Genomic DNA, 11,566 nt, shown 5'->3' on the forward strand with positions numbered 1-11,566 from the left:
ATTGTGAGCGAAATAGAACGGATGGCAGTAGTACTACAAGACATTCCGAAGCAATCCGCGATACGGTTTGAGGTCGAGTGACGGCTTTTGCTTTCTATTACACACAAGTGATTTTTTATTTTTAAATAAGATTATCTAGCGCTAAGTAATTATAGTAAGAATTATGAAATAAATACGTATGACAATTCTAAAATGAAGGAATAGTGAGGACGCAATTTAAAAGTAATGAAGTTTTTCCTAAAAATTTGCAATGAAAGGGTTTTCTTTCGCACAACATTCACAAAGTATCTAATTTTCAGCATTGTTTTTTTTATCAAACATCTCCCTCTTCATACTACCACATTTTAGTATCTTATCTCAGTTCCATAACATATCTAATAGGTAAAACTATCTCAGTATAATTACTTTTTCACGATACGATCTTCCTGGTGCGCAACTTCTGCCAGTACACTAAAGAAACACTCTTTTCAGCTTCCAACGTGCTTCGGTCCAGATTCGCAAATAAAGCGCCGCGCAAAACTCTCGACTCAGACCAATTGTACGTATCATTTCGAAAAACACTTGACACGTAACGATGCTAAATCGAGCGAATACGACGAGCTGACACTCACTACAAAATCAAAACGAATACTCGAATCGTAGTCCATACAATGATCCAGCTGGATTTATTCTACTGTGCTTTCGATTTCGTGTCTAAATTTTGTACAATTCCATTAATCACAGAACTCTGAACCAATTAGAAATTAATTTCAACTTAACGGCTAGAACATTCTCTTTTTTTTATATTGCAATTTTAAAGTGAACGTAGTCATTCGCATTCATTCGTAGAACAAAAACATTAAACTCCTAAATGCTCTAAATCTCATCACAGAAACACACATTTACGCCCTTTTCAACTTTTCTTCTCATTTCTATTATAGTCTTTATTAGCTTGTTGTGCTGCCGAACTGATAATGCACTTATTTTTCTGCTTGTAAATCGGTTGCCATTAACAAATTACTACACTTTATACAATTTAGACTTCCATAGCAGCTTCACAGATTATTTGTTTACGCTTTATCGATTCGGCTGATTAGTATCGCGATAGCTTTTGTGTGAGTTGCAGTAGTAAAATTTAAAATATGTATGTGATTTATAAGTTTCTTTGTTTTGCGGCCGACGCGACGACCACTAGCGATTCAGACTTTCACAGGTTTTTGGTAATATTGTTGAATATTCTCCTCCCCCACCACGACTCCAGATCGAATGGTTTGAAATCCACCAGCACCGGGCTGGGGGGATCATTGTAGTACAGGGTGGTTGTGCTGCAGTTCGAACAGGTGGACGACGCCGAACTGGTACTGCAGGACGATGAGAGGGAGATGTTGGAGCCTACAAGCGAAAAAAAGGGTCAAAATTATTCCATAGCCGTATGGATAATACTGTGGTGGTATGGACACTCACTTGTGCTATCCGGCGATCCCGGCACGTCGTAGGGATTTGGTGCTACCGCCATATTCCACGCTAGAAGGCAAAAAAATAATGTTAAACAAACCCAAAAGATGAAACAACATTTTGCATATTACAGTGGAAAAGTACGGAAATAAAAATAGAATGTGTCTTTCTTCCTTTGCTGTTCTCCCACGGTAAACAAGACTAAGGCATTAAACGCTGTGATTGAGTCATATGACGTAAGAAAGACGCCGAAAGCTAAAAGGTCAGTCGACCGATGCTAACGAAATCTCACGATTGTCTTTCATTCGATCATCTATACTGCGTTTCAAGTGATATTGTGAAGAATGAAACGATTGGTCGAAATCTGGAAAGTTTGTAAGTTCTACGCTGCCAATATTTCGAAATACATAAACAACTTGAAATATAATCCTGGTTGATTGAACGAGCTGTCGAAACAATTTGAATGAAAAATTCTGCTAAAGTGCTAAAGTGTGTTTTTGAGTTTGTTTTTCAAATTTTTGTTTATTCGTGATATATGTCAGAGTAAAAATGCCCAGCTTTTATTATCAAAATTTGTGCTCCATGAAAAATGGGTTTGGTAAACTTATAGCGAATTTGTTTATTCAATCCGGGTTGGAACTGGATGAATTTTATCTGTCAGATAGGAGCAAATGAACATAAAAAATTCGATGTTATGGTCGTCATAAGCGAACTTTTCAAACCACCAGTGAACCAATTTCACAAGCATTTTGACCTAAAGCGTATTTTATATACAGCTATGAACTGAATCAGAATAACATATCTCAGCGTCAACCTTTTGGTGAGTGGGGCTTAGATCAACTAGAGAAGGGTCCGTTTTTTACAGAAAAATTGCGCCCAGCAACGAAGCTCATTTTTGGTTGAATGGAAATCTCAATAAAATTATATGTGTATGATGTCATGAGCAGCCAATGCAGACCAAAGCAAGATGAAGATGACCGCCATATTGCTGTCATTACAGTCAACTATAGGCCAATAATAACGAACGATAACACCATTGGATTTTGTGTGATTTCAACAAGACGACGCTACACACAGTACGCAAAAAAGAACCAGTTCTAGATATTCTCTCGGGTAAACATTAATTTATTTAGTTTATTAGGGACGAACAACTTGATCTTGCTAACCTTTACTTACTTCATAGATTCTTATCTCAGGAATAATCAGGATCATCATTGGCAAATATTATCAGAAATAAAAAAAATCACCAAAATTTTCACAGTTGAGGAAAGCTTCAAAAAAATAGTCGGAAAAATTATATTTCACCCCATGAAAATTTTCAAGAATATTTTGTTTTTGTTTCACCGAATATAGTTTTACAATAGAATTATTTTTCGTTCCTGAGTTGCGGCCGAAGGTTTAGCGACCGATCATGTGCCGTCAATAATTGTTAGTTTTTCTGTAACAACAACGTAAAATTATCACCATTAAAATATTAAACGTCAGTGAACAAAACCAAACTATTTTTAAAAAATTACCGTGACCGCTCCTAATTCTGCGCATTTTTCTTTATATAAGTATTTTTTAACATTGTGCATAACTACGATCATTGCGTTATTTTTTATAATTGTCTGTTGAATATTACACCATTATTCACAAACGTGTCATAATATTTGAGAGCGAAATAATTTAACGTGAAACTGAAAGTATTTTATATGGCAGAAAACATCGTCGTTAGCACCAACGCTAAGATTGTCCTTCTAGAAAATTAACAAATTTATGATCGAAATTCTTTGCGATGATCAAATTACCCAGCATAATTACAAAGAATAATTAGTTTTAGTCATATTTTAGACAAAAAAAAGAGATTACATGCATCGCTTTCCTTAGAAAAATGCGATGCAATAATGCGCAGATTTAGGCACAGATTTTTTATTCATGTTCCAAATTCTGTGCAGTAATGTATCCTACGAAGAAATCGCGAAAGAATACGCAAACTCACCCAAATGGCTGAGGAATAGAGGCATGATAATTCAAGTAGAATCTTTAACTTGCATTGATTAGAATCCTGTGCTGTGTCTCGGGGTCCGAACCTACGAGCGCCAATTCATGAAACCGGAAGGCCGGATCATGGATTTAATTATGGTAATGGCTAATGCCGGATTTTTTATTTTCACTTTTTGGGTGCGCAGAATTAGGAGCAAACATGCGCAGAATTAAGAACATGGGCAAGAAAGTGCGCAGAATTAGGCACCGTGGATAAGTTTACAATACGAAAAATATACTCAATTGTTGGTCGACTTATAATTCCCATATTTTTTACCTGATATTACACACCATAGCACTACACGTTGCTGCTATCCACGTTGTAAGTTAAATCTAGAATACTTAGAATAGCGGAAGAATCATAAAAATGTCTTAACTGCGCAGAATATGGTACGTTCACGGTACATGAGATATAACAGTATTTTTTGGGTTTTCATTCGCCGTGGAAAACTTTACGAAAAGCTTTGATTACCGAGAAAATTTGCTTAAATTTCCGTATAATTTTTGTTTTGTTACGTTACTTGTTCCAAGAGTAAAGAATTTCCCTGGGAGTCCAAAAAGTTTTAGTTCATAAACTATGAATCAGGGCCACTTGAGCCATTTTGTACGATTACTTTGAAAAGTGCCCTAATTAGTAATACCTAAGCGCCGTATGGCATAAGATCAGTACAAGACGCTATGCAAAAATATTCGTCAACCGTGACGCGCGACGTAACACATCTGCTATGACGAACTTACGCATTTCATGCGCAACTGCTCTGACGCCACGCCTGACGCCAAAAGCGCTATTTTCGACGGTCTGCGATAAGTATTATTAACCTATCATTATGACTAAAATTTCTATGATGAGCATCTTTCTAAAATCTAAGATGAAAAAAGATGAAATATTTTCATGTTCAAATAAATAGCACAAGGAAAAGATTCATCTTTTTCTTTCCAACTATCCGCCAAATTAAAAAAAAATACCAAACGAACATTTTTTACAGAAATATGTCTTTAAATTAGTTATAACACAAAGCACATTTTCACATTGTGTATATAATCTACGCAATAGCAAAGGCCATACCAAGAGTAATCTTTAAACGATCCGCAGCCGCATTAACAATTGGAACAACAACTGCGGCGAAATATGTTTATTTAAAACATTTTATATGCTGTATATTGCACAAAATACTTTTACGATGAACAGACATCAACAGCAAAACAAAACTGACCGGTCAAAAGGGTTCGTAGATTTGTTTCCTACTTACAATCATTGATATATTTTATCAGCTCCTCGTGCTGAGGACTCAGATGCTCCGCTGTGCTTTGCTGTTGCTGTGCTCGCAGATAGTGTGTAGACGATTTCTTCGTAGTCTGAAATACCGGTCGAGGAACACTGCGAAAGAAAGTAGAAAATAGTGTAAATCAAACCATAATCTAGCCAAGAACGTTGTGTTCAAATAAAACACTAACTAAACGGTTTCCAAACACAGCACAGTAGCGCCAATCGATGTTTGCTTAGTCACCGAAAGAAGAAAGTTTTTTAAATAAACCTGTCAATCACACCCGCAAACAGAGGAAAAACGTGCTGTTTCGACCAAGCCGGTACTCGTTGAGGTCTAACAAAATCCTTCATCCCTCCCTACCAACAAAAATAAGTACTGATTTGCCCATCCTAGAACATTCATCTAAGCCGCGATCATTGAGGGCACGTTACATAAATTGTTCCTTATCTCACTAAACTACACACGTGATCGCGAATGCCTCTCGTTTTCCGACAAACAAAGCATAATAATTCATCGACAAGCACCAAGTGCTATTTTGTAGAAATGATCCGAACATTTTCAAACACTAAAATGGCTGATGGAGGCGTATCGGTAAAAATAGGTTTCTTACCCTAGCAATGCACGCATGCAAGAAAAACGGATGCGAAGATTCTGTCAAAGAAAGATCAAATTACGCCTCACGTAGAGAATACTCAAGGGCCTCAAGCAAACATCAGCTTGTCACCAGAGATAACCCATATGCTAACACATGACTTCAAACTGGACAACGCAGCGTATTATCTTTGTTCTTATCTATCGAGTTTCGTTTTGTCGTTTCCAGCCAGCAAATTGGGAAGCAAATATTCAAGTGATGAGGGCATTTCGGTGATACACCTTGCGACAGGATATGAAATACAAACGCCAGCATTCAAATTCGACGGAACGAGATTATTCTGGTGCAGTCGATAAACTTAACGTGGAAAGCTCTTATCAAATTTGCTTTCGTGATCCCTGATAAAGGGCCATTGATTTCGGCATACGGAAGTGTGAGTGGGTCGGACTATTGAAGTAAAATTTTCGCAATACAAGATAATTCCAATAGAAATTTTTACACCCAAGCGATTGAATAAGCTTGCTTGAAATTGAAAGAATATGATTATGAATAGGTAAAAATTAACTAAATGTATGGGGAGTGATAGAATTCGAAGAGCGTAACAAAACTTGATGTTAAACTACGGAATTATATATAACTACGGAACATACTCAACCGGAAATTGGGAGCTGTGAGTTCGGGTCGCGCCTTCGCTTAGTTAATATTTTAATAGTAAGATTTATCAGTTCATTCAATTTCTCATTTTTCACATTAACCATTTAGTTTTCTCGAAGAAAACCTTTAGGAAGTTATTTAGTTGAGATTGATATTGGAGGCCTTCGATGCCAAAAAACTAAAGGAAAATAAAAAACAACTCTAAATATTCTATCCTATCGGCCTCCAAGTATGACATTGGTTTGACAAGCCAGTCGTCGTTTGTTCGACAATTTCGACCAGGAGAGAATATTAGAATAGAATTAGGATCGTCTTAACACTGGCCCTGCAATTGCCTGTATACTAGCAGTAGACTTTTATAAAAAAAAAGTTTGAAATGTCCTCCTTGATCTAGTACGGCAGAATTACATAGACTTACAGGTGTTGAAACGTTAGTAATTATGTTAAACAAAATTATTACAAATTTCCGACTAAAGACGTTGCAATCCTCTATTATAATAATAACCTCTATTCGTAAGATTTTTAACGTTTCTCTTAAGGCCTACCAGTGAGTAGGTTTTAGTCACTACTAGTTAAACAGCTTGATTATACCGAATAATGTCTTTCTGTTCAAAAAGTGTGGAAAATTCACCATTTTTGATTGAACAGTATACAGTAATGTTCCGATTTTGTCAGCCCCATGTTGTATTTTGGGTTTTTTTTTCAAAATTCAAGACTTAAGACCTTGCAACATCGAAGACTTCTACTAAAAATTAAATTTTAACCCTCAATTGGTCAACCGAAAGCTCAATAAGCGGGGCACAGCACACTGGTACAGAACCTTGTTTGGTGCGCATTTGCTTTGAAAACTTGGTTTCAGGTTTATGAAACCTTTGTAAAAGTTTCTTAAAATTAAAAGTTCTATCGTCCAGCACAATTCAAATTTTGATTAATCCCCCTGAAAGCGCAATAAAAAAATAATTTTCTTCAGTTTTAATATAACACATTGATGTGTTCTGCAAAGTTTTACAGCATATTATCACAAGAAATTTTGCAGAAGACAGTAACCTTCAGTAAAGATAGAAAAATCCTATTTTTTTCTCCTATTTCCTATTTTAAGTTGTAGAAATAGTAAAAATACACAACATTGCTGAAAATAATATACCTCTATCTTTGCTTGTTTAAAAACTATAGAACTTTTACTATAAAAATACCCTAATGTTGACCCCGAATTACTCGCAAGAAGGCATCATTTTATTCAAAAACTCTCCCCAGAGAATCAGAATAGTTTCGAGCAGGCTGAAAAGTATTATAAATCATGTTTAAAAGCACAAAAGTTAAACAAAATTTATAGGCTGACAAAATCGGGATAAAAAGCTGATAAAATCGGGGGTAGACAAAATCGGGAGCTGTCAAAATCGGAACATTACTGCATTTACCTTTATGTAACTTTAAATATACAAACTATCCTACCCTTAGAAACGTTTCGTTCATAATACGGTCTTCATCTCCAATGAAAAGAACATATCTAATTCCTTGTGTCTGTACATTTGGCCACGCGGCATTTAAGCCGTTGCGAGATTCTTTGTGTTGCCGGTAGAACCTGCGAGATTCATGGAAAATTGTGAAATAGTAACACTTTCCCTGTATACTTTCTGAAAAAAAAATGAATTTGCTAATTCTACCAATGTCTACCACATTCTGACGGAAGTTCCACATTTAGTACACCACGTCAAATCGTTCTTTGCTACATTTAGGTTTCACGTAGCCGGTAAACGTTTTCCACTACGCATTTGACGGGTAATTGTTGTTGAGTAAATTTCCGGGTTGGGAAATTGATCTAGTGATTTCCAAGTGATTCCTAGGAAGAAGGTACTCCTAAACATACACATCTTTTTTAATAAATAAAAACTAATTGGTTTGAACTAATGCAGCACAGGATTTTTCAGCAAACTAACGAACAATTGTGTTGTATGTATAAATAAAAATTCGATTGCAACGCATCAAGCCCACAATTTTTAGTTAAAGTCAGAAATTGTCAAGTCTTGAAAATTTAATTTCTTTCTACTCAATTAGGCCATTACAAATCATTTTCAAAGTTTTTGTCACCCCGCCTTGGAAATTGACTTGAAAACTCGGGGGGCAAAAAAATAATTTGTAGGATATGAGTTAAATTTTTTTTATAAAATCAATTGTCTGTGGGCTCTACAGCCTGAAAAACTTGAAAAATGAGTGTACGAGTTGAGTTAACGCTTCTAGCATGAAATAGAAATGTAAATTCAAACAGCGGAATTTCCGAAAATCGGCCAAACAAATTATCTTTCGTGTTTTGTCTTTTTTTTGTAGATTTTTGCATGTAAATTAACAACGTATATATTAAAAGCAAGAATAGATTTGGTTTTCACGTTTAATCTTAAAATAAAAATGCCTAAAATCCATATTTTTTTTTTGCTCGATTAAAAAATTCTCTTTGTTCCCCCCCCCCCCCCCCTTCAGTGGCCTAACACTGGAGGGACAAAAACTTTTTAAAATATTTGTCATGGCCCTATTATTATGAAATGAATAATGCATTAAAAATCAATATCGAAACATAGTTTTAATCAACGTGAAAACGCAGAAGCAGAGTAAAAATAAACTAAACATTCTGAAAATAAAATCATTTACATTGTCTACTACAAAAGTGATCTTGAATTCAACAACACTAAGCCATGAGCGTGCTTCCTGCCGACACCGTCTAAACACGTGCTCAAAATATTACCTTGCGCAACAGTCCCGATCATGCTCGGCATCCAATATAGCAATAGAAAAATAAATTCTTAAAGTTGCAGTCCGGTACAATACCTTACACGTGATGGTTAGTGCACTCTGATTTGCTACTCAATTATCACCTCCGTGTCCAATTATCGGTCAACGGACAGAAACTTTTTCTTTACATATTAAATATGCCCTACAAACGAGAAAGCTCTAGTCTAGTCTAGACAAAAAAAAAACAACCAAGCCCATCCTAGCCGGTTACGAAACACCCCGGCTTTCCGTAACACAGACAACCAGACAGCTGGTACTGGTGACTCCAAAATGCACTCTCATCGTCGTCCTTGTTGCCGGTTCACCGCAGTTCATCGGTATTTTTCGTGCCTGTTACATAACACTAATATCACGAGTAAACTGCGGTGCGATGCACTAATGAGAACATTTGCAATAACTTTGCATCTTCCTATTGAATCACCAGTTTAGCTATTTCATCATTCCGTTCTGCGCGTTTCAGGTTAGGAAATTGTTATGTAAACTTCTGCACTCACCTCAATTCACTGGGTATATCACAGTCACCATTCTTCTTCCCTAAATCACGCATCAGCTCAAACTTTTCATAATTCTGCGGTATCCCTGAAAATCGATTTAAATAGAAAAGTTTTTAATCAATATCCTCATTTCCTCAAGCAGGAAGATTGTACATATTGAAAAAAAAAAATTGATTGCACAACATTCTGTCGGAATTCGTCAGATGATTTTTCGCCGATACCAACCGAGCCGGGTACCTTCAAAAAGGGTAGAATCGGCATTACCTCTTCGAGTTTTCGCCACCAACTTGCTGGGACCCTTGGACACTGTATACATCCTGTGCGCCTCCCACGAACAATAACAGGCACGATCAACTGACTACGGACTTCACTTTCAGCTCAGATACACTGAAAAAGACAGAAGGCAGCCAACAATTGGCATTCATTAACAGAACCCTCACTTGAATACTTCAATCAATCAGTGCAAGAGTGCGACTGCCGTACCATTGCCGAACCGCGATGTCTGCTACCATACCCATCCATGCGGCTACGCACCGCGCCGGCCGTCGTCCGTCGATCAGATGGGTCTGAATCTCTTGCGCGTGAATCATGAATGAATCTAATGAATGCCATAGTAGGATGAAATCAAGAGAGAAACCATGCGGTCACCAAGTCGCCATCATGCACATGTGTGACGCCATTCATATGGTATTGACAGTGGTAGTGTATTTACCATTGCGTGACAAAAACAAGCGAAGTATTGAAATAAAAATATGTATATCTATACAGCAATAAGTCGACGGCAAATCTAAGAATTTCGTCTAAACTATTCCAAGAAAACACACCATAAAACAGTTTTGAAATTTAATACCTGTAGTAAATCAACTAAGCACATAAAAATGTTTTCCACAAACAGTAATCCATCTATGCTCGTAAAAATGTATTTTAATGCAAATTAAATTTCAATAAACATGAAACTGGTTTATGAAACAAGCATTTTAACTTGAGCAATCTAAGAAAATTAAGTTATAAAATGTAGTAAAATACAATAGCACTACAATATAATACTACGTGGACACGATGAGAGTAATAAAATTTTTTACCTGTTACAAATGTAATTATATATTTATTACAATCTGTTGTTTGATATCTATTGAGATTACATGAAATATATTTAAATTACTATTACGCTAACACATTGCATAAGACTTTTAACGGACCAAGATATTCTTATATGAAACTACCTGCAAATATGATTGCATTTAAAAAAAAGTCATCTGCTATTACTTATAATATTGAACGAACAATTAGCTCTCACATTTCCTCGGAACACATCTGTACGTTTTAGATTCTCAATCTATATTATAGTAAGAAAATAATCGATTTTGGCATTTGATAACTGTGAAAATTTATGTGCGACTCGCAGTGGTTGGCAGTGTAATTAGGGGGTTGATACGACGTCATATTTTCGTCGCTCGCAGTCGGCAAATGCAAAAGATTTTTACTTTATTTTTATTTTTACTAAGCGCTTTAACAATTTCGCGTATTTCGCATCAATTGCGTGCCTGGAATTGACTGTGCGAAGCTAAAACCAAACCAAAACAAACAAAATTTATTGATTTCACACATCCAACGAAGTTGTCAGCTTAAGCCCATCTATGAAGCTATCAGCTTAGGCCCGTTCTATGTAAGGGACATATTTTTTTGGTATAGGTTGGAATAGGAAGTGTCATTCCCGTGTGTAATACGTGCATACTCGTTCACATATACGTAGCTCCTGGTATGCATTGTGATTGTGCTTGTATATGACAAAACAACAACAGCAACATTACCGCTGTCGCTCTTTCTCTTTCTTGCTACAGCGATTTCACTGTGTCGCACTTTTGTCCCAATCGCACTTTCCAACTGCGGAGTCCAGTAAGGTACAAAATGCGGAATAACTAACATGTTATATATTCACATTTCATGCAATATTCGAAAGCACCAAACGACAGTGCAGTAGTAAGTCACAATCGTACTGATTGTCGTTTCCTATTTGGGCAATCATTGCACATCTCGATCAAACAAACCCAATAAGCATTGAGATTTTTGGCTCTGAACAGTGGATTGATTTTATTCAATACAAAGAAGGAAGGCGTTACAAAGTCAATTAGTTGTTTTTCTTTTTACTTCCAGTCCTGGGCAGAGACTATTTATGTATTTGTAATTTAAACATGGACGGATGACCAAATGAACACTCGGTATAAAAGGAACAAATTTTTTCACATGTGTTCAATATTTCACTACCACCAAATACACTATTCTACTACACGGTTAAAAGAATCTCAACATTTATT

The 11,566-nt window shown here is 36.2% G+C and overlaps 1 protein-coding gene across 1 annotated transcript; it reads right to left on the minus strand.

The window, feature by feature from the left end:
* Nucleotides 1-301: 301 nt before the first annotated feature.
* Nucleotides 302-9,807, minus strand: LOC128736201 (uncharacterized). Its single transcript, XM_053830680.1, has 6 exons — nt 9,735-9,807; nt 9,516-9,638; nt 9,252-9,336; nt 4,710-4,837; nt 1,444-1,503; nt 302-1,371 (listed from the first exon to the last, which is right to left on the minus strand). Exons 2-6 carry the CDS (start codon nt 9,565-9,567, stop codon nt 1,187-1,189), a joined length of 510 nt encoding a protein of 169 aa, XP_053686655.1. The 5' UTR covers nt 9,568-9,638; nt 9,735-9,807; the 3' UTR covers nt 302-1,186.
* Nucleotides 9,808-11,566: the final 1,759 nt, after the last annotated feature.

Source organism: Sabethes cyaneus, chromosome 2 (assembly GCF_943734655.1).
Source record: "Sabethes cyaneus chromosome 2, idSabCyanKW18_F2, whole genome shotgun sequence".
In the NCBI taxonomy this organism is placed as follows: Eukaryota; Metazoa; Arthropoda; class Insecta; order Diptera; family Culicidae; genus Sabethes; species Sabethes cyaneus.